Source organism: Branchiostoma lanceolatum, chromosome 4 (genome assembly GCF_035083965.1).
Source record: "Branchiostoma lanceolatum isolate klBraLanc5 chromosome 4, klBraLanc5.hap2, whole genome shotgun sequence".
Taxonomy (NCBI): Eukaryota; Metazoa; Chordata; class Leptocardii; order Amphioxiformes; family Branchiostomatidae; genus Branchiostoma; species Branchiostoma lanceolatum.
The window spans coordinates 1,138,746-1,162,274 of NC_089725.1; the positions used below are offsets into that span (position 1 = coordinate 1,138,746).

General features: G+C 40.6%; 1 protein-coding gene across 1 annotated transcript in view; it reads right to left on the minus strand.

Moving 5' to 3' along the window:
• LOC136434111 (WD repeat-containing protein 27-like) overlaps positions 1-23,529 on the minus strand; it is an 80,833-nt gene that overhangs the window by 39,905 nt on the left and 17,399 nt on the right. Inside the window, exon 10 of the mRNA XM_066426875.1 lies at positions 7,020-7,109. Within this exon, the coding sequence (XP_066282972.1) occupies positions 7,020-7,109 (90 nt within the window). The remainder of the gene's footprint in view (positions 1-7,019; positions 7,110-23,529) is intronic.

Here is a 23,529-nt window from a genome sequence, read left to right on the forward strand (position 1 = left end):
ATTGTACATGTAAGAGTATCTATTGAAACAGAGTATACTATTAGAAGTAAGAAAGGAAAAGTGCCATATTTTCTGTCTCTTAAGGTACTCAACCTAAACAATCATTGGTGATGGACAGCGCAGGAACAGACCAGTTATATAAGGGATCAACAACCTAAAATCAAAATCCCATGTGCCCTTGAGCACATCAGTAACCAGAAACACGACCATCCGATAGCAAAGTTGGTACACTCCAACTACTATTTCTTTTGTCAGTTTGCCCAAAGTACATGTATATTGAAACTGTATGGAGCGAAGACAGGAATGCGGTAGAAAACAGCTCCTAGTTTCTGTCAGTTTGCCCAGTGTACATTGTACATGTAATCTATTGAAACAGCATACTGAAAGGAAAAGAGGAAAACAGCCCCACGAGAGTACTCTCTTTCTCTTAAGGTATTGTACCAGTGAGATGCATTTGTCCTTACTGAATCTCAGCGACTCAAACTTTCCTGACTGTGTAATGATACAAACATGGTGCTGTAAATGTACAGTGGAGTTTTCATAATGAAATCAAGAGCACAATTCCATGTGAAAACAAGATATCAAAACCAAAGTCCTGCTGCAGTACCATGAAAAGCTATAAGGGGGCTCATAATTTCTTCCCTTTGCAAGCATCAACCAATATACCAAAGATCCATTAACAACTTCTTTAGTTAGTTATGCTGTGCACAGACAGATAGACAGACGAGCACACAGTCCTGAAAACGTAACCTTTTTGGTGAAGAAACCGCATTTTCACGTGTGGCACAGACTCTTTAGTCACTTATCATCGCACGAGAGTGCACAGGAGAAATTTCCCACGCTTTCTAACGCCTAAAATAGCAAAGGTGTCATCTAACATCAGAGCTTCTTTGATACTCACCTATACATCTTGTACACCTCTTGAACCATCAGGTCCATGTCACATAAACAACCTCTCTAACTAATCGGGACTGTCTCAAAAACACTGCAACCTGCAAGATTCCAACCGTCACTTTCTTAATCCTACTCATATATCATTGCCAAGTCAATGTCAGATGGGTGGGAGTTGCCTTCCACCTACATTTTTTTTTTTCACCACTATAAATTGCATGAAATGTGCTGACAAATGGGATGTGCTTCTACTGTACAGTATGTAAATGTAATACAAAGTTGTCACATTAAGGTATTTAATCTATTTTTGACAAAAGAAGACAAAGATGATTATTGATAGCGATGTCAGGTACCAATTTTTACACCTGGGTGGAGTGAGGAAACTCATTAAAAGTGCCTTTCCCAAGGACATAACTTCCAGCCAGGAATGCCAGGAATCGAACCCTGATTTCTTGATTTTGCGCCCACTAGCCTAGCCACTCCGCCATTTTATGCCTACTTAAGTCAAATTGATCATGCAAATTTTCATTTTGAGTACTAGTCTTGCTCTGAATGTAGGCTATGTTGCCAATGGCATTTACTCTTCCAAGAGTCATAGATAAGAAATGCACAATTCCAAGCCGATAAGTACAGCAGTCCCCGATCCCTGTATATACCACTTGATAGCCTTCCAACAGTTTTTGGTAGACCACCAACCTGTCATTACAATATTTACCAGATTACTGGGATGTTCTGGATAGCTGGGATGTTTGCATTCAGCGGAGCATGTTGCGGAAAGAGCCTTACCTTGGCATACTTTCCTTGTTATTCCGTTAAAGGTTACACCACACAGCATCTGTCACCATGGTCACCGTACATTGAGGACCGGGGTACCATCACCTCACAGTGTGCGCATTCTTGCCTCGTGTTTTCCACCCACTTGTCTGCCCTAGGTCATCCCCTGACCACCAGTCAGTGCCACTGACCTGCAGTTACCTAGGATGTAACGCAACGATTGCGTGTGGCCGGAATTCATCCTTTGTAATAGATAAGATAGATGAGGGATTCTAGGTCGATCCATGATGAAATGCTACTTGGGGTTACTGCACTCTTGTAACTCACTACAGTTCAGGAGTCACTGGTTTGCTCTTGAACTTAAAGCAGTAAGTATCTAAGTATTTACTTAGTATGTCATACGCGGGCCATGATAATGTTCGATACGGGTGTTCTGGACCGGACTATATTTTACGGTATTGCACAGGGTTCGAAGTTGTATTGCATGGGCTCTCATCAAACGATTCGAACACCCTCGAAAATGTGAATACCGGATTTGAAATCCATGCTGGAATTGATGTTGTTACATGTACATTTTTACAAAATTTTCTCAACTTCTGGTACATTTTGCTTTGAAATGTGCGTTTTCTTTGGTGGGGGTAAAATAAAAGGATTCATCACCGTATATTTTGCATCACCCTCGGTCCCTGCATCACCCTCGATCCCAGCCCGACCGCGGATCGGATCGCCCAACGGCCTTCCGGCGATCGTACCCGCTGCCGGGCTAGCTGGTACCTCAGGTGATACGGAATAAAACGTGTTATATTCGCTGTTTATCCCACTGATCGTGCACTCCCTCACTGGAACATCTGGCTGATCACGATGCCACAAAAACATGATCATGGACTGACATTTGTTTGGTGTCATCTGAGGCCAATGCTGGCAACTGAAAGAACAACTGAAATGCTATATAGAAAGGCGGTCACTGCCCTACACTACCAGTACATTCAATGTTTTACGTTGCAGGTAAGATTAAATTATGACGAGTTGTTTATTACAAAATTAATGTACTAATACCCCATCCACATCTGTCAAAATGTAGAAATGCAAAATAAAAACATTTAAATGCAAATATTTGACAGACATTCTCTCATTGGTCAAACTGCTAATTGCCATGCTGGCATTGGTTGAACTGCTAATTGTGATAGACAGTCAGGATCTGTCTATTCCCTAGTGAGTTACCACATTCTGGCATCTGTTGCTTCTAGCCCACTGGTTTGTAATTGGCCGTTGCCACATCGGTAGTCATAGTACACAAGTCATGTACCTTTGAACTGAAGGGGGGAGTAACAAAATGCCATTTTGGATCTGTAAATTTTCTGCAGTATTGTTTGCAATAATGCCTGTAGTTCAAGTACAGGGCACAAGGACACTCCATTAATGAACAAATCAATAAATTAAACTATTTTCAGCTAGCATCAGTTTGAGTTAACCTTGCTAGTGTCACATCAATTGCAATGCCCAGCTTTAACAGTCCCTGGCCTTGGAAAAGGTTAATGAAATGTGCCTGGCATAATCATCAAGGTAAACTCATTCTTGGAAAAACGAATAAGGGGGCTGGGTTACTTCAAGGTGGATTAGTTAAACACCTGGTGACTTTCTGACGGACAGGTCCCACTGTCAATCAAACAGGCGACATACCAGGTGAGGTTCGTTTGCCACGCGGTATGTAAAACAATCAGAAGACACTGTTCCAAGAAGCCAGAGGGAGACAACCGCCAGTCAGTCCGATGTGTAACGGTCGACCTGTGATTAACCCCTGTCAACTACATCTGCCAATCACGGTTTCCTAAAAAACAACCTCGTTAGCACACTCCACAGGTTAATCACTGAATACAGTAGAGATGTTTTATGTACTATGGGGTCATTTGAATCGAAGGCATGTACATGTAATGAGTCACCACCACAAGGATTGTTCTCATCAAACAAGCAGATAAAGGGCCAGGTGTGTACCTTTGGGCATTTTACATCACTTTGTGACTCAAAAACGATTGTCATTCTTTCCTCAAGTCTTCTTGGAACTAGACCTTTACACTTGCTTTTCACATTCTTTTTCCTCCACAGACAACCTTGCATTTTACTAATATACTGATAATAATAACCAGTTGAATGAAAAATAGATTTGGAAATATTTTGGTCCATCAGACTTGAGGAAAAATGGCATTTGTCTTAAATGGTTCAAACTTCAATGAAAAGGTTTGTTTAATTTGTGGAGAAAAAACAAATTTACTTGAAGAAACAAAACCATGTCCATGTTTTCTAACAGCTCACAACATATCATCCATGCAGCGTTAAGAGAGTATCTGTTGGTACCATCATCAATGCAAAGCTTGTCTTGCTAAGCAGTTCTAACTTTTCTGTGAAGTACTCATTTTTCTGACAAAATAATAAATGTATATAAACTGTAAATTCTTACATTAAAGGAAACCCTCTGTGTTCCATGATCTGACTTTTTGATCATGTGACATTTGTAACTGATGAAGAGAAGAATGTTGATAGATAGAAGATATGCAAATAAAGACCTAATTTGCATTAATTAATGAGAAAGTACTGAAATTCCATACTGGTAAATGACTGCAATTTCATACTTCTGACATTTGGAAGTTATGTGAATGTGAACATCGTTGAATTAGATCATGTTAATTAGACCTCATTTGCATAATTGATAATTAACATTAGCATTACCTTCTTAAGTTCATACTTTGGACAACTTCTGTTTATTAAGATGATCAACTGGTATGATTTTCATCAATGAGGAACACCCACAATACGTCAATCATAAAGGTTAAAATCATTTGGCGAAGATAGATATTTGAGGTCAAGTTTGTAAATGTCACTACCAGAAAAATTTCAGCACTTTTTTATTTCCATATTTTCGGCCCTGATATATTGCTTTGGTTGCCTTTAAAGCTGAAAACTACTCCAACGCTATCAACAAGATTGCTTCAATCGTGTAGGCTATGCCAAGCATGGCCTGTTATTTGGCCCAGAGCACCTCCCTTGACTCCACTATATCTCCAATCTGATAGGGTTCTTGTACACATCATGCTCTAGCCAAGATTTTGTTTTGGGCTGGGGATTCTTTTGTAGATGTCTTGAAGACTCAAGATTTCTTGGGGGTCCGGGGTTAAGGATCTTTAAATTTAACCCCCTGAAATAGTATTTTCTATGTTTTTGAGACAATTTTGAAGTAAGAAACTGAGACTGTCGATAACAGCGCTGTCAAAAGAGGATGCACTAATCATTCTTTTCGGGTACCTCTGAGTGTTCCAAACCACCAAACTCCTCCTGCCTTGGGGCGTGCACATCTACAATCTACATATAAGCTTAACTATAGATAAGCTGAAATTGCCAAGGGAAGATCGTATTTAAGTACAATCACTGAATTACAGATTATGGGGATTGGTAGACATACCAGAGACATACATGTAGCGACCATCCTTAGATCTGTATCACTTCATCCACTGTAACTAAGTGTAATCTGTAAGCAGGCATCTCTTGCCAATAACTATCCCCTCCCCGGGGATGCCGTGCCCTTCACCTCCCATCTCCCCATCCTCACCTTGGGTCAAGGCCAGATTAAAAGGACATTTGTTTAACTTTTCCTGTGAGCCGCTTTCTGCACACTTCACGAAGCTCCGCTACATCGGTGATTAGTACCCTGTACACAAAGGATAAATCACCCTCCTAACCACCTGGTGAGAGATTTTTTTACCATGTATTCCTGTTGTGACCACAGTTAGCCTTCAAGGCCAGGACACTGCCTGGAGGTGGCCGAGGTTCGTTTGCCTCAAATGACCCAGGCTGACTTCAGGCCTGCAATTTGCTTCAGATATAAACAACCTCATCCCCAGGGCATGACGTACATATAGCCACCAGAAATGGATAAGGCTTAAATGCCCCTTAAAATGTTTCTCAGCGAAGCCAAGCCAAGAGAGACATACTGGTAATACTGTACTGTAAATGCAGATTGAAATGTTTGCGGCGGTTTTATGTTTGCGGTTTTCGCGGTGACCATTTCACCACAAACTTAAAACCACCGCAAACATTTTTGTTCAATACTGTAGCAGTGTGTGACTATAGCAATGCCGCGAACATAAAACCACCGTGAACACTCCATTTTCCCCTTAGTGTGAAATAAAAACCACGCAAACTGCATTTACATTTATTTTAACATAATACAAATGTACTGGATAAAAATGACATATCGCAGATGCATCATGCTGTAATTAAATCTTACATTATGTGCTAAACCCAAATACGTATACCTGGTCTATGTATAATCGTTCCTTCAGCGAAGTTTCCTTGCTGTTTCAGTAGCGGGGTAAAATTCTACAGGGAGGGGTTGCTAGCCCTTCCCCTGGTCTATGTATAATAGACAACCCATATCAAGCAAACATAATTTTTCTGATACTACAGCAGCTGTGTTTTTCTATTAAATTATTCTAAATCACCCAGACTCTTCCATTATCATCAGCTTTCGGTTATGAATAGCTGGATCAGGCCAGTACGTTAGGAGATGCACTTGTCTGATTCATACTTTTGCTTGCCCTGGGGCAATCGGGCCAACGGACTTGTTCAACCCTCCACACACCATACAGCGGTATGGATGACACTCAGGCCACATCATTTTAATTTCTTGGTTAACAGAGTTTAAAAAAAATGCTAGATTGGAAAATCAACAGGAAAACAGAATCTCAGAGGAAAGTTTGTACTTTGGTGCACACAATTTCAGGGAGTGAAGTCAGGGTCAGGTGCAAGTTTTCACCCCAATCTTCTGTTTTCATGATTTTTTTTTTGTTGCTAAAATTAAAATTAAAAAAATCTGTTAACCAAGAAATTAGATTGGTGTGGCCTTAAAGCAGAGTCAGTCTGGCAGGAGAGACAAATGATGAGCACGGGATGAGCAGTTTCCAGACAATCCTCATTAAGGGACTCGTTAACTACACAGGGGAACGATGCGCCTTTATGGTGATCCCTTGTGATTTTGCGAGCTGTAAACAGAGTTCCTTCTTTTTTACAGGGTGGGCTTCAGGACCTCTCCTTCCGTCCCAGAACAGAAATTTGTTTCTTGGGACGGAAAAAAATACAACCCTTTCCGTCCCAAAAATATCAATTTCATGAGGTAAAACTGATGAAAATGTATTTTTTGAAGCTTAAAATGACAGATTCAACAATGAAAATTTTAAAAATCGACTCCCAAACAATGAGTAGGACGGAAAAAAATTTAAAGCTGGAGACAGCCCTGGTAGGCTTATTGACATTGGACAGGTGTTTCTAATGACGAGCGAATGATAGGGTTGAAGGTGAGTTACCTGTGATGCTGTGAGGTTTGGTGAGGCCAGGCATTTTGAGCACCAGAGCAGACTTATTGGCCAGTCCACATGCAAGCAGGGTCCCGTCATCTGTGAAGGGAGAGGAAAGAGACAAAATATCGTCAACTTGATGATCATTGCAACATGTATGTAGAGGAACAAACTTTGGATTAAAAATCCAACGATCATTGTGCATTGCAAAAAACGAAAATATCATCAACTTGATGATCACAGCTGTATGCAGTACAATGACAATATTAATAATGAAAGATTTGAAAAGAGAAACCAACTTTTTGGATTTAAAATCGATTACTGTGCATAATGCACACCTAAAAAACATAGTTGTGCCATTAGTCAAGTGTCAATCAATGGAGCGATCCCATGGCCCCGCCCACCTCAATCCAAACGTAGAAATCCAAAATTAGATTTCTCTCTCATTGGTCGAACTGCTAATTGCTATACTATCATTGGTTGAACTGCTAATCGTGATGGACAGTCAGGATTATTCCATTCACTCACAGTGCATCCTTCACCTTCGACTCAACCCCCAGAGTCTGTCATCAAAAGAAGTGAACTAAGAGCGAACCACCACATTGTGCGCCAACTGACTACTGTGTCGTGAATGTCAGCCATGTCCCCCCCCCCCCCCACATGTGCTACTCATCTTGACGCCACATCTGATCTTCATCCGTTGATCAACATATTAACTACATCAGATTTTATCAAAGAAAAGTTGTTACATGGCCTGGGTCTGAGGTATTTATGCATCAACATCATTGTGGGAACAGTGTCTATAATTTCAGAAGATGTTTTATGATGTTTGATCAGCATATCATGTATCACATGGAACGATTGTTGGTGAAGGTACAGTATAGTTGTTGAAATTTTCATGGAGGTGTTAATTAAAGTTTGAAGTTTTCACGGTAACCTCTTAAATGTGAAACCACAGTGAAAATGCAGTCTTCTGCCCACCTACCCCCTTGTTTCAACCACGAAAAACACAGCAGCTCTGAGACTCTCAATTTTCTCCCTATATATCCCAAAATTAAATCCCTGCGAACTTTAAGGTATTTAGCTTACAGTACTTCATATTCATTCAATTAAAGCTGTCACGACTAAGATCTGAAATACAACATAAGAGAGATCACAGAAATGCTCTTTTCAAAAAAATTTGTATCATCTAAACAGGAATGCATGGCTTATGAATTATGATATGGAGCAAATTAGGATGAAATCATCAAGCCAACAACTTTGAAACAAACAGCATTATTGAATGAAAAATTAGATTGGAAATATTCCACTCTCTCATTGGTTGAACTGCTAATTGCCACGCTATCATTGGTTATTTTTACGGGGATATGCTTTGATCAAGTGATCAATCACAACTAAGTGTTATCAAAGTGTTAATCAAATTAAAAAGAAATTTAGCTAGCTTGCAGTTTACAAACAAATTACACCTTGTATGGAGTTGTAGCACAAGCAGAAAGAGAAGGTAAAATGCGGGCACATGCAAAACAGTCATGAAAACACATTCTTGACATGTAACACATGGAATTCGGGTGTCCAGCAAAGGTGAAGGTAGTTGCGGTGATATATTTGGCATAGCCGCAGCTCTGACATGTTGCCACCAGTACTGTCAAGTCGCTGCATCAAGTACAAGGCATAAACTGATGCAGACATGTGGGGTCTACCGTATGAGGAAAGGTGAGCGCACTGATGGCTGTCACCTTTGCACCGCGGAAACTTCATGTGGAAAGTGAAAAACTGAGTTGAACCAGTTTAGCTCACTGAAGAAGAACAGCTAATCTTCCACTGGTCGTAACAGAGAAGACAGATGCTATATACAGTATTTACAGGTTCACTGCACCAGGGAAATTTCCAAAGCTCTTTTTGACAAGCACAATTAACAGTGACATAACGCCCCGTTCTAAGGACTGTAACCCTTTCCAGTAGTATGCATGTTGGGTGAGCGACAACAGCCTGGATTCGAACTCACAGCTTTTTGGTCCAGAGGCAGGGTCACTAACCTTTGGACTATGCACGCTACACTAAGATGGCCCTTATATAATGAATGAATGAAGACCTTTATTGTACATGGTTGCCCGCTACGTACAGGTCACATGTTAACAACTATATGCACATTCATGAGTAAATTAACATCTAGTATACTCTAGTACTTAGTTTAGTTAGAGTTGGTTTATCGAAGGCTGAAAGATATATCATCCCATATGGAAGCAGTGATTATTTCAACATTATATGATGAACACTTCACCTTGAAGACTTTTGTCATGATAAGAAAACGATTCAAGGGTGCATTCTTTTATTTTCTGAAGTACAATGTAGTTCTTTTTTGTCAGTCTGACAAAGATCATAATGCTCTTATACAATGACCAGCAAAGACAGGATCAGGGATGTCATACCTTCAGTATGGTAGCTCCTTCTTTTTAAAAGATCTAGTTGATTCAAGTGCAACAGTGGGGTTCAAGCGCCTCCAACTGACCAGTCTAACTGGTCTAGACCTTTTGGCCTAGTGGTTAAGGCATGCGTGCCTGGGTCCGGTTTCGGCATGGGTTCGAATCCCAGGGGCCAGGAGACTGTTCTACTCACTTTTTTGTTATACAAGTCACAATACCACACCTAGAAGGTCTGCTTAAAATGATGCATCACACAGAGGACCTGCTATCTCTCCTAGTAGTCTGGAAGGATCAACACAACTAAGCGTAGCCTTAACCCACATTTGGAGAGGATGTAGATAGATCCTTGATAGCTGAGTGACTGGGAAGAGGCAAGAGTACTGTAAATGCAGAAATGTTCGCGGTGGTTTTATGTTCGCGGTTTTCGTTTCACTGCGAACTTAAAACCACCGCAAACATTTTCATCCAATACTGTATCAGTATGTAACTATAGCGCTGCCGGCAAACTTGAAACCACTCAAACGCTCCATTTTCGCCAAATAAAAACCACGCGAACTTAAATGCATTTACAGTATCACCATGGAGCTGGGATTACAAACCAAAGAGGACACCAAACCAACCTTGAATCGCCTCTTGAGGAATTCTTTTCATTCCCGAAAGAGTCAATTTCAATCGAGGGGATTAAATACAGGAATCTCAGTTGAAGCCTTTGGTTTCTACCTACTTGTACCCAAAGACAAAACAAAGTCTAAAATGAAGTGGATTTAGAAAAAAAACTTACTCTACCATCAGACAGAAGAATTTGAACCATCCGGCAATACGCATGGAATACTTGTAGTCTATAGGTCTTGGCTCCACGAGTTGAAAAGAAACACAGAATTCGAGACATCTAATATAAACTGTTGAGCCAAGTTCAGCATTCAATGTAGATTAACAGAAGACCCCGGAATTCGGATGGCTAACATTTAGAGTTGTCACAGTATCAACAAAAGCCCGCCCACAAGGAAATGGGAACTACAATTACAGTGTGCCTGGAGAGATGTACAAAGAAAATAATCTGTGAATGCCTGGGGTTTCAGTATACCTGTACTGTGTTGTCAGAGACAAGGACTGAAAGAATTGGTAACACTGGAATGAGTCAGTGACCCAATCACATCTGATATGCACACTAAAAGTAAAAGATGGAGCCAGCGGTAACTATGGAGGATGGTACCCAAGCTAAGCTGAAGGCCTTTCGTTTCTGGTAAAGACATGTTCAAGCCAGTGTAAAAAGTCAACTCGAAAAACAACTTGATACCTTACACATCTCAACACAGTTGTCTGACCTCTTACAAACATTCACGTTCTTAACAAACACAAGGCAGGAGAATCCTGTTCTGATAGACTGGACACTGTCTACAACAATGTACTACGTGTACTATGAATAGTCAGCTCCAAAAACAACATGATACCTCACACAGACATCTCAACACAGTTGTCTGACTTCTTACATTCTTAGTCTCCTTTTTAAAAGCCCCCCTCTCACTGGACCCATGACACGCTGGCGACCTCGCTGCGACTGAGCGATTTGACACCGCAATAAATGAATTTCATCGATAAAAAGGGAATCTTTTTACGCTTTGTGTGATTTGTTGTCTTTTTAGTCATACTTGTACAGTCATGTATGTTTTGCGTGGTATTCCCATTGTAAAGCTAACTCAAATTCAATCTAGGACGCAGCGGGTCCAGTGAGAGGGGGACTTTACAAACATTCAGTGACATGTTCTTCCCAGAGACAAGACAAGACAATCCTGTCCTGTCTGCATGCCCTGACAGATAGACAAGACACTGTCTGGAACAATGTACAGCTCCTCCCAACTCAGCAAAGGTGAGACGCCACCTGTGGCTATCCGGCTACATCCTGACACTGTTCCACACAGACCATTCCCCTCTGTCTGGAGATTCCATGCTCGAAATTCCACAAAGGTTCCGCAGGAAAAAACAGGTTATCTCCAGAGGAAAAAGGATTGTAACACTTGAGAAAACAGGTGATGCAGAAAATTGCGATCTTATCAAACAGATATGTGAGCTAGAGGCAATTTCTACATTGTATCATCTTTTTATAAACCACAGAATTGGAGTCATTGAAATCAGCAACATGTTGAAGGCATGTTAACTGTTGAACCCCAATATAGATAGAGGTACATGTAGCAGTGATATATTGGGTGGAGTCGATGGACCCATGTCTAGGTCTTTCAAGAAGGATGGATTTAGACTTTTGAGAAGGTATCTGGAGATGTCGATGTACTATACTAACCAGTGTATTCACAAGAAAACAGTTACTATAAATGCATTTAAGTTCGCGTGGCTTTTATTTCACGATAAAGCGAAGATGGGGTGTTGGCGGTGATTTTAAGTTTGCGGCAGCGCTATAGTCACATACTGCTACAGTATTGGACAAAAATGTTCGCGGTGGTTTTAAGTTCACGGTAAAACGGTCACCGCAAAGAAACACGATCATAAAACCACTGCGAACATTTCTACACTTACAGTTTATTGGAGGGATCCATGGAGGAGTCTTTCAAGATGGAGGTTTTGAAACTTTTGAAAAAGTATCTGTAGATGCCGACGTACATGTACTATACCTACCAGTGTATTCACAAGAAAACAGCTACTCAAGCAACTGGATAGATATTGGAAACTGTCAGACATTTCAGGTAGCATCCACTACCTTTTGTCAGTGACAGTGAAACATCTCACCGCTTCCAAAATCTATCCAGTTGCTATTATTAGAGGACTAGGACCGTTGTGGTCAGAAAGAAAACTACGGGAGCTAAGGAAGCTTGCGATGAATCGGACAAAGTGGAAGAGAATTGAAGAAAGACTGATTGCAGCTGCAGGGTGTTCAGACTACTGCAGCAGCAGAACACAGTGGACTACTACTACTACTACTAAGGCCACACCAACTTGATTTTATGGATGACATCCTCTGGAGACCCCAAAACTAATGCGCGCGGGCGAAAAAAAAGAAAATCCAGCCCAAAAAAAATGCTGCTAAACCACAGGGCTACTAGTACAAAGCTGCTATTGCGAATTGAACCACAGAACACAGTTTATTTGTAGGAGGTACATGTAGGTTGTCTTGTTTATCATAACAGACTCAGTGCAAGTGATTAATTTTAATATATTGACAAGAACGACCAAAGAAGTATACTATTAGAAGGTATTTGGCTCCAAGGACTGTGGATGATATATGACTGTAATAAGAATTATAACTCATATACACCCATAAGGGCAGTTTCAACATACATGGCATTGAACTCCATATTAAGCATTCCATGGTTTACGCTCACAAATCTCACTGTGAAACCTCTGCCAATCCCCCAATTCCTCTGCCATGTCTCTCATTATTGCAAAAGAAACTTGTGAGAGCCACTCTGGATAGGTCGTGTTTGAAATTGTCTGGGCGATACTCGCTGCATGGCCTCCGCGATCCTCTCGTACAACTTTGCAAACGCAAAATCTCCCTAGCCAACATCGATGGCATACCAATCCACAAATACGCCCCAGTTTTCCGATAAGCCGGCACAATGCTAGCCTTTTGCGGCAATCTAAGTCAGCAAGTTTCGGAGTTCCATGTAGCCTTTTTTTTTTTTTTTTTTTACAACAGGCGAAAATCAATGCGCGCGCGGATGTCATCCATAAGATTAAGTTGGTGTGGCCTAATCAGGTGCTTGAGTAACTGTTTTCTTGCGTATCTCATTACCTGTATGTCTAACCTTCATCCACTTGTAAACAGGGTTCACTTGATTTTAATGGTGTCTAGATTAAACCAAGCCCCTGGTGGGGGAAGCTGTTAAGTCCTATGGAATGCCAGTAAAGCTTGGAGGATCTGGCTACCGGACAAGTTGGAGGGGGGGCTTTCGCTACGCGGTATCATGGCCGAGGGTCGATCTGCCCCTGCCATACCGGCTCGACATGCCTGAATCTGACTGACAGTTGTGGAGATTGGTGTCACCAGGTTGAGCCACTGGACCTGTCCCCAGAAATCCCAGATGGGGACATGGTTCTCATTATAGCTGGATCCAAAGTTCAAAAACAGCAGCTATCCTACAGTGGTATAAAGTTAGAGATACAGGGAAAGAACGATTTGGTCCATTCGTTATGATGACAGTGTTTGTGCAAAGTTGGTGCTATTCCTGTTTGGAAGGGACACAAGTGCTGTGACAGCTAGAAATGCACATTGGGGAATATGAAGCCTGCCAGGTACATACCAAATAGGTAAACTTGACTAAATCAAATTGTACTACCAGAACTGAAGAATCATCGGTGACCAAATTGATCAAAAGAAGTCGGCCTGCTTTACTCAACGTCAAGCCTTGTCGGTAAATTCTTCGTAAAACATAACTCTTGGTCACTTAAATTCCATGTACATAGCATATTTTTGTTATCCAGAATTCATCATTAAGCGTTAGTGACAAATTCATCTTTTTCTCGGTATTGCATAATCGAAGGACACACTGCTCCCGAGTTACAGTGGAGCATCCGGTTTTGTCGGTGTTCGCAGCCTAGTTTGCCAGACACCCCCATGAATTCAATGGCGCAATCCAATGAACTTGTTCCCAAAAACTTTTACAAGAACGAGTTCACTAATGATAGTATGTGACTCTCTCAGATCTACAATAAAGCATTGTCAGGATCCCCCCATGCAGACCCTCTCTTCACATTAATTTTGGTGACAGCATCAAATTTTCGTAGATATCATTTCTTTCTCAAATGTGTCTTGTTTCTGTCAATACTTTAAAAAAGCCCTGCCAGTTATTTTTCAAACTGTCATGGTTAGGAATTAGGTGTATGACTTTGATATGATATACGACATTGGGTTGAAGGTGTAGTCAATGGAGACTGCACAAATAGCTTTTCTGTCCTGTTAATTGGACAGATGTGACCAGCGTGTGGGTCAGGTGCCAACAGGCAATAATGCATAGTTAGACATTATACAGGAAAGCACAAACAAGTGAAGAACTGATTGGTAGAAGTGTAAAAGCTCCCCCTATCACAAGAAACTGCTTGGGGGCGTAAACCTACACCACTTCTTCAGACACCAAAAAGGCCACCATAGCATGTCCAGAACAGAAGATACAAAACAGGAAGTTCTGCTGCAGTACCAAGGTCACACACCAGGGGGCCCAAAATCAACCTTGACCTTTGTCATCCCAAGACCTACCCAAATACCAAATTCTATCAAGGTGACTATGACAATTCATTCAGAGTTTCTTAGGTTATACTGACAACAAATATCCCGAAACACAAACATACACAGACAGACACACACACACACATACATACACAAAACAATACCTCCATTTATTATGAAGGTAATAATAATATGTAGACAATGAAGACTTTTGTTCCAGATAAATCATTGAATTTCCAAGAAATAAAGCTAGAACTGTATATTCCAAAACGGTATGTCAGTTTCCTCTAGATGTTAGAAACTTCACTTTAAGGCATTTGGTAACGATATCTATGAGCTGTCACAGTTACTGATCTTTCTAATTAGACATAGTCTCCAGTGCCATGATCCAGGTAACCTCTGTGTTGGCATGCTGTTTGCAAAGCAACAACATACAGAACAAAAATGAAGATTGCATACTTTGATAAAGGTGGGAAATCAGGTGTTGTTTTGACACAAGAAGATGATAATAATTAAGGTTTAAAGCAGCGAGGATGAGCTGCAGGTTCAAATGGTCCGTGACCGGACCAGATACATACCAAAGGTCTAGACTGCGGATTTCCTATCAATCATCTTTTTGTTTCAATAGCCAAAGATGGAATGTTTCTCAAATTGGGCATCCAGACGACCGGCCCCACTTTTATCAACTCCAGGTTATTTGCTGAGAGATATGAAGAGGTTACACTACATTAAACGTTTACAATAACGACCGGTGTTGTGCAAGAGTTTACACAAGTGTCGTGTTTCTGCGGTATCTGTATCCCATTATGAACTTGGAATTTATTAAGGTATGCGGCTGGCATGGGCACCCAAGTGTGAAGGTCGGTGGATGGTTTTGACATCGCAGGCGTATGTCCAAATGACAAACAGGAAATACAAATTACACACAACACCCACAGAAACCAACAGGTTGAAAAGACATCACCACACTTGACTTTGTTTTTTACGATCTTACTTGCTGAAAAAAAAATTTCTTACTCGTATCTATCTAACATTACAGTCTGTAAGTCATTTCTTATTCATTGACTTATCCAGGCACGGGCATCGATCATGATTTTAATCCTGATCCGCCAAATCCCGAGATCAAGCCCCCCAAACATGCACTAAATCCACCTCAGAAAGATTACTAGTAATCTGGATCAGGATTAATACTGTAAAATTTATGTTCCTGTGGTTTTATTTCGCGCTAAGGCGAAGATGGAGTGTTTGCGGTGGTTTTAAGTTTGTGGCAGTGCTATAGCCACATACTGCTTCAGTATCGGACAAAAATGTTTGCGGTGGCTTTAAGTTCGCGGTGAACCGGTTGCTGTGAAAACAACGAACATAAAACCACCGCGAACATTTCTGCATTTACAGTGACCCCCTTGGATCTAATCGTATTGGACCATTCATACCCAGATTCGCGAATCGGGATCAATCCCTTGCTTGGGTGAATCCCGATTCGCAATCCTAGTATGACTTAAGGATCTCAGTTTCCTACTGTTGGTTAGAACATGTACATGTGACATTGGTGTGAAATTTGCCCCTTGTTCCAACAAAATGTGTCAGACAAAGATCATGGTTGACAGGGGCAACACACCCCTCTGCCGAGGCTGAGAGCAGTAACTATGGCCCTGAGGGGAGAGCAATATCAGAAATATATCATGCCAAGTGCGAACAAACGCTAAGAAACCCTGGAAGTGATTCGTTGAGAGATTTTTACTGACATGATAATCAGACATATATTGATACCATATGAATTTGGATGAACCAAGGACATGTATATAATGTCCTTAGACGAACAGATCCAAGTCTTACCATGGGCAAATACGAAATAAAAGAAACTACCAAAAAAACAAGAAATGACAGATTCCGTACCTGTGTGAAATATTGAGAGTTTTGGTGAATTTCTTGTTCTAATCTTTATGACTGTGAATTTCACGCTAATTCTGTCTAAGCATTATTCTGCCAGCCTGTGGGACCAACTTTAAACCTGGGCCAAGCCAAAGTCACCTGTCACACAGGAGACAATGTGACAATGAATTGGTCATGTACAGTTACAATCTAAAAGAGAAAAAACAAAATGAACTTTGCTTTCAAAGTAAAATTTTATGTTAAAGCGAAAGATTTGGGTCCCAAATTGCATGCTTTAGGGTTGAATTAACTTACTATGTAAAGAAATGGTCTACTTTCTGCATTCTCCTAAATCTTACATAGTGGGCCTTCAAAAATCACAGTCAAGATGCAAAATGGATCCTTGTTGTCACTGCTGGTCATAGTACACATACACATGTAGATCTTACATAGTAGGCCTTTAAAAATCACTGTCAAGATGCAAATTTAAAATGGATCCTTGTTGTCACTGCAGGTCATAGTACACATACACATGTAGATCTTACATAGTAGGCCTTTAAAAATCACTGTCAAGATGCAAAACAGATCCTTGTTGTCACTGCAGGTCATAGTACACATACTCAATGTAGATTGTAACATCCAAGAGTGTTCCATAACTGAGGCTTAAAGGAGGACCATGGGGTATTAATAAGAAAGTTGTTTCAGGCAGGTGGCAGTACTTAGGGGTAAATGTCATCGAGTTAACCATCCATCCCCAAAAAGAATGCCAAAATTTGGGGTCATTGACATGAAGATGATGCCCTTTCGTGACTACTTCCACCTTCAGAATGCTAGCAATATTGACATTTGATGTTAGGCCACACCAAATTTTTTGTTGCTTCTCGGAATAGCCTCTCTTATTTTTCCCATTTTGAAAAAAACAAAATTGGGTCGCTATTCCCATTCACAAATTTTTACTAACGATTTTACTATTTAAGCTCAATAGCCACCAAAATAGATTATAAAGGCCTGCATATACCTAAAAAGTGTGGTCACATTTTATCATAAGTTATGATTTTTCATCTATTAAAACTATTTTTCAATATCAATCCATATATTACATGTCGAAAGGTAATTTTGTTACTGAAATTATTTTTAGTACTTGGATCAAAGAAAGGGGTACATTGCATAAAATGAGCCATAAAAAGCTGAAACTTGAATAATTCTCTTATTCTTTATGTTATATAAAACCCTTTCTTCACCCCAGACTATTTGCCAAAATTTTATTTTAATTTTTCTTTTCCCTGTCGCTCCAATTTTTATCAGAAAAAATCAGAGAATCAAGAAATAAAATTGGTGAGGCCTTATGCAAGGAACACAACAGCACTATCATCAGTCACCAGCCTATCGACCACAACAGTCATGAAATGTGCTATCGAGGTAAAACAAGTTCACATTCGAATGTTGACACTGGCAAGCCACTGTTATTATAGTCCCGCGAAAAGCTTTAAAGGTGTCTACTTTATTGGCGTATTTACAGTAGCTTAGGTTTAGGTTTCTGCTTGTTCTTGCCAAGTGTCATCTGGCAATGTAAACATTTTAACACACCCCTTGGTAAAAGAAAAGAGAACGGTTGAGTAGTAACCGTCAACCAAGAAGACTAGGTCAACGATTGAATCTTTAAAAGAAGTGTCATTTTTCTTGACAAATCTCCATCACGCTAAGGAAACCAGGGGAAGGCAATAGTTTTATTTTTAGACAATATAAATAGATCTTAAGCTAAAATCATCACATCAGCAGTATTGTTAAACAGTGGGTCTAGACACTGTATAAAATTATTCATATCTTGTTATGTACTTATGTCATAAGTCTTAAAGTTTATGATATTGCAACTCTCACAATGCAAAAATAGGTACTAAATAAAGACTGCTTTGTTATTGTTAAAGATTGACATTCACGCCTACCTGATCATATTTTTCAGAGATTCACATATTGTGTTAACCTAATATTGTTATCAATATTAAGTAGAAATTTAGGATCTATTTTGTATTTCAGAATCTGTAATTCATAGTTGGCCACGAAAGTCACTGTACTTTTTGTTGGGTCAATAAAAGCTTCTTTGAACGTTTCTTTAATTCTATTTTCTTCAAAAATATCTTCTCCACAGCATGACCAGTCTCCTAACCAGACAAGTGTTTTCACTGAATGAGGACCTATTCTGGGCATGTGTCCAAACCACAACTACAACCAGTAATGGAAATACCAGGCCGGACGCTAAACCTGCTCGCCGCTGACACCTGTGTTTTGGCAGGGGGTCCTTCCTGTTTTTTTCCTCCGCATCAAAAGGAAATGATACCCATTGCTGACACCAAGAGTCCGGAATTGAGTCCCTGCCAACAGATACTTCTGTTGACAGCAACAATTAACAGTATCAGTTCTCTGTCCTACAGCACTTACAGACACGGGAAGACGTAATATGTGTTGATAGTTTAGACTGAAAACAGATCTTGTTCCATGCGATCAAACAAACAGTAAGCTGTCCACATTGTGTAAGGTGTGCTCTTCTGATGGATTTTTTCAGTGATTTTTCAGTGGTTTGGGTTGGCATTAGGAAGGGCATCCAGCTGTAAAAACTCTTGCTACAAAAAAAACTTGCACTTGATGAGGAGTTCTGGGGCTTCCCCATCCATGAGCAAGCACGTCCAACCCCCATATGATGGGGAATAAAAGATGTTAAAATGGATAGAGAGAGAGAGAGACAGGAGACGTTTATTCCTTGTAGTTTGTTTTTTCATTCTTTCATTCCTTTGTTCGTTCAGACCCTTGTAGTGCCTACATAGGTCAGCAAGTTTCCTTGCTGTTTCAGTAGCGGGGTGTATTTTTCACAGTGAGGGGTTGCTAGCCCTCCCCCTCTAATGTGCTATAGGGGTACCCCTTCGAACATGCACCCCCATTTTACGTCCCTTCTGAAAGATGGGTGCAGCTTCAACCGAGATGTCTTGGCCAGCATTGAACCTGGTTATCAACTTATTGGAACCAGGAGCTCACCTGTGAGATTGCTACCTATTGAGCTATAGGGACATTCCTCAGATATGAGACACCACATGACTTAAGAGCAAAGAAGAGTTTTTTTGTTCACACACATGTATGAAGACATTTTTTACCTGAGGCACACAAGATGCAAATCAGCTACATTTCTTTAAGGGTGAATGTTTTCTCATTCTAGATAACTAGTTCCATTTGTTAAGAAACTTGCCATTGACTTTCCTTGGCCGTGACAGGACAATTGACACAAACTACATGTAATTCATAGCAGACACCTGTTGGTGGACAACAAAAAGAGTCAGATATGTCAGAATAAAAGAAGTTTCAAAATATTTACCATTTACAGACAAAATAATGAGTTTGATACATACCTTGTAACAGACTTTAGTCAAGTTTTATCCTAGTTATCTAAGTTTACAAACTACTGGTCCTTCATGTACCTCTTCATTTTTGTCTTAGATGATTATTTCGAACACGCAACCAGTTGGCCAATACTCCATTGCAACCTTATTTTGCTTTTCTACAGACATTTTGACAACCTCTCTGCAGTCTCTTCATCAGTGTAAAATAGTGTAATTCACTTTATCTTCACGGTAGCAAAATTTCACTGTGACTGTAAGGAAAATAGACATTTTCACTGAACTTTAACTTCACGGAGGCGGCAAGTGATTTACAAGTGTGAAGGAATTATGAATAATTTCAATAGGTTTCTTATGGTGATGATAAGTTCATGGTACAGAGGTGACCTGAAAAACAGTGAACATAAAGTTACAGTGAAGGAAACAAGAATTACAGTAAACTTGTCCAGTCAGAGCAAAGTAAACTTGTCCTATTGTGACGTTCTCGAACGTGACTACCGTCACTACCACGGTATTTACCGCTAAAAGAAGCAATGGTAGTCAAAAGCACAATAGGGCAAGTTTACTTTGCACTGTTAGGACAAGTTTACTTTACTCCGATGGAGACACCCCCGCAACATTCCCCAGTGGAATGCCCTGCCTGGCACGGTTGTGACGTACGGCTCCCACCGTTGAGTCTTACCGTGCCAGGCTGGAGGCCTGCCCGCCTTAGCCTGGGACCTCCTCCCCCCCTACTTTGCCCCACGTGGGGTCATCTGGGGGCAACAAGTATGATGATGATGACAACAGCAGATCATGAGGTTGTCAAAACATCTGTAGAGAAGAAAAATAAGGTTGCGTATCTAAGAAAACTATCTTGAATATAACTTCAGTCTGCAGCTTATGCATCTTAAGCTGTGATAAGGACTGAAAGGTAATCCAACCTAACGTTTTACATGTAACAAGTGTGCCTTTGAGAATGGAAGAAGTATCAACAACAGTCTGTCCCTCTTAAAGGCATCCAGAGCATGTTATGCGGCTTGAAACTTGGAATAAAAAAACTCCAATTTCTAGTCATTCCTACACATAGTAAGTTGCAATAACACTATACCATTACATATTGACATTTAAGGAGCAAAGATACGATGTCGTTGTGTGGTGAGAACTGATAGAAAATCCAAGCTCTAATAGACTGATCCTGACTGTCCAACACAATTAGTGGTTCGAGAGAGTGACTGCATGTCTGTCAAATATTTGCAATCTTATGTTTTAATTTTGCATTTCTACGTTTTGACGGAGGTGGGCGGGTCTATGGTATCCGTCTATTTACACAAGGCGCGTGAAACTAAAATAGCACCATGTAGCTAAGTTTTGTGCCGTTTTCGAGCACTTTTATTAAGAAATCCGCACGCAGATGTGGTAAACAGTGGCTTTAAATGTCAATTTCATAAAGATAACAGCAACTAAAACATTTCCAGTTTTCAAGCCTCATAAAATGCTCTGGGTGCCTTTAAGCTGTGATAAGGACTGAAAGGTAATCCAACCTAATGTTTTAACAAGTGTGCCTTTGAGAACAGAAGAAGTATCAACAACAAACAGTCTGTCCCTCTTAAGGGGCACCAGCACTTGAAAGATTGCCCAAAGATAATGTTGTTGACTACAGGAAGAACCTACTCAACCGTCAATACTACAGCAATACCCAATGTTCTGAAACATACATACATACATATACATAGTCATACTCTATCGAGTTGAAGTGTATACAAAGTTCTGCTTCCAGTATTCTCGGTTACACATAATTTCTGTCAGGTCTTTTGCCACTTAGACCAGTTTCTAATTCTATAATGCTCACAAGTGTGGAGAATGGATGGCCTCAGGGGTCGTAAAGAGTAGTTTACCAGCTGGTAGAGAGAAGCTTATAGATATGTTTGATAGTTGTTGCCATACATTGTACCGTGTACAATTGTCGTGAAATAAAGTACTACTAGATCTGATATTGTAAAAAGCACCCATGAGACCGTCACGACCAGATGATGATGGTACAATGTAAGTTCTAACTGCTATTGTTCGTTTGTTCGTTCCTTATCTATTTATGTATTTATTTCTTGGTTCAGCATGTACATGCCAGGGTTGCCCAACTAGCCGGATGCTATTACTAAGGGCGAACCCATGTGCGGCCATAGGACTGGGTGTTTTATACCTCTCACACCAGTACCTGGAAGCACTCCTACTCTTTTCGATAAGTGCAGTGGGTTCTTTAAGTTAAACATGTTCGAGGTGTGGCTCTCCTCAAACACAGGACCTCCATTTAACGTCCTATCCGAGGGACGTCCCTAACCGAAGCTAGGTACTCATCCACACCTGAGTGAAGTGAGGAAAGTTGAGTAAAGTGACTTTGCCAAGGGAACAAGATCTGTGACATGACAGGATTTGGACCCAGGACCTCTTGGGTCACTCTGCTGCTACGCCACAGTACCTCGCAATGTGTTATGCCTTTCCAAGTATCTCACTGTCTCCCCATACTCGTACCATGACCGTGTAAATGCTTCCTTTCCTTCCTTCACAGTAAGATACAGTTGAGTTGCGTTTTGGCATGACACGAGGAAAGCAGAAGTGTGCCACCTGTCTGCACCTACACCTGAGGTGTGCAGCTTAGTCACCTGAGTGATCAAAGAACCACTGTGGGCAGGTGAAACACAAGTCTCCTCAAACAGACCACTTTAAGTTAACCTTTCATGGTATGGAAAAGATGTAGGGATCGTTAGGTAGTGCATATCGTCAGGTCATCATGCACCAAGGACACTTCATGGACCTTCCAGCTCTTCCTTTTTATCTCCATGAAAAATGGAGATATAGTTTTGGGTGTGTCTGTGTGTGTGTGTCTGTCTGTCTGAGTGTTTGTGTTTCCGCACTACTGTAGTCAGCATAACTCAAGAACCTCTTGATGGATTACAATGATATTCAGTATGTGGGCCGCAGGGTGTTGTATAGCTGAAATGCAAGGTCCATTTTGGGCCCCCTGGTATGTGACCTTGGTACTGCAGCAGAACTTCTGTTTTTGTATCTTTTGACCTGGACGTGCTATGGTCTTGTTTGTACCAGTTGTTTGCGTCACTATGGCCGGTCTATGGTATCGGTCTATTTACACTAGGCGCGTGAAACTAAAAGATCACCATTTAGCTTTTTTTGTGCCGCTTTTGAGCACTTTTGATAAGAAATCCTCACGCAAATGTGGTAAACAGTGGCATTAAATGTCAATTTCAGAAAGATTACAGCAAATAGAATGTTTCCAGTTTTCAAGCCTCATAAAATGCTCTGGGAGACTTTAATGACAATGGCTTCATTGTTGATGATTACACTGCAACAAATACTATATTTGCCTTCACACAAGGTTCTTGGTCAACTGTATGGTTCACTGGTCTGTAAAGTAGGTCAAACAGGGCAATAGACAACCAGTCTATAGTGTCTACAAGACAAGGCAATTAAAGAAGATGTAACAGGTGATCCCCTGAACAAGGGCCATTGTTTCCTTTACAGCAAAACGGTGTCAACGGTCTCAAGATCACTTCCCAAAGAAAAGGACGCATGACCTCCATGTTGAAACCTTAAAGAACAACAAGTGTCTTTAAGTGGATATGAAAGGTAAGCCAAAGAATCATCCTATCACGTAGGACCAACAATGGACG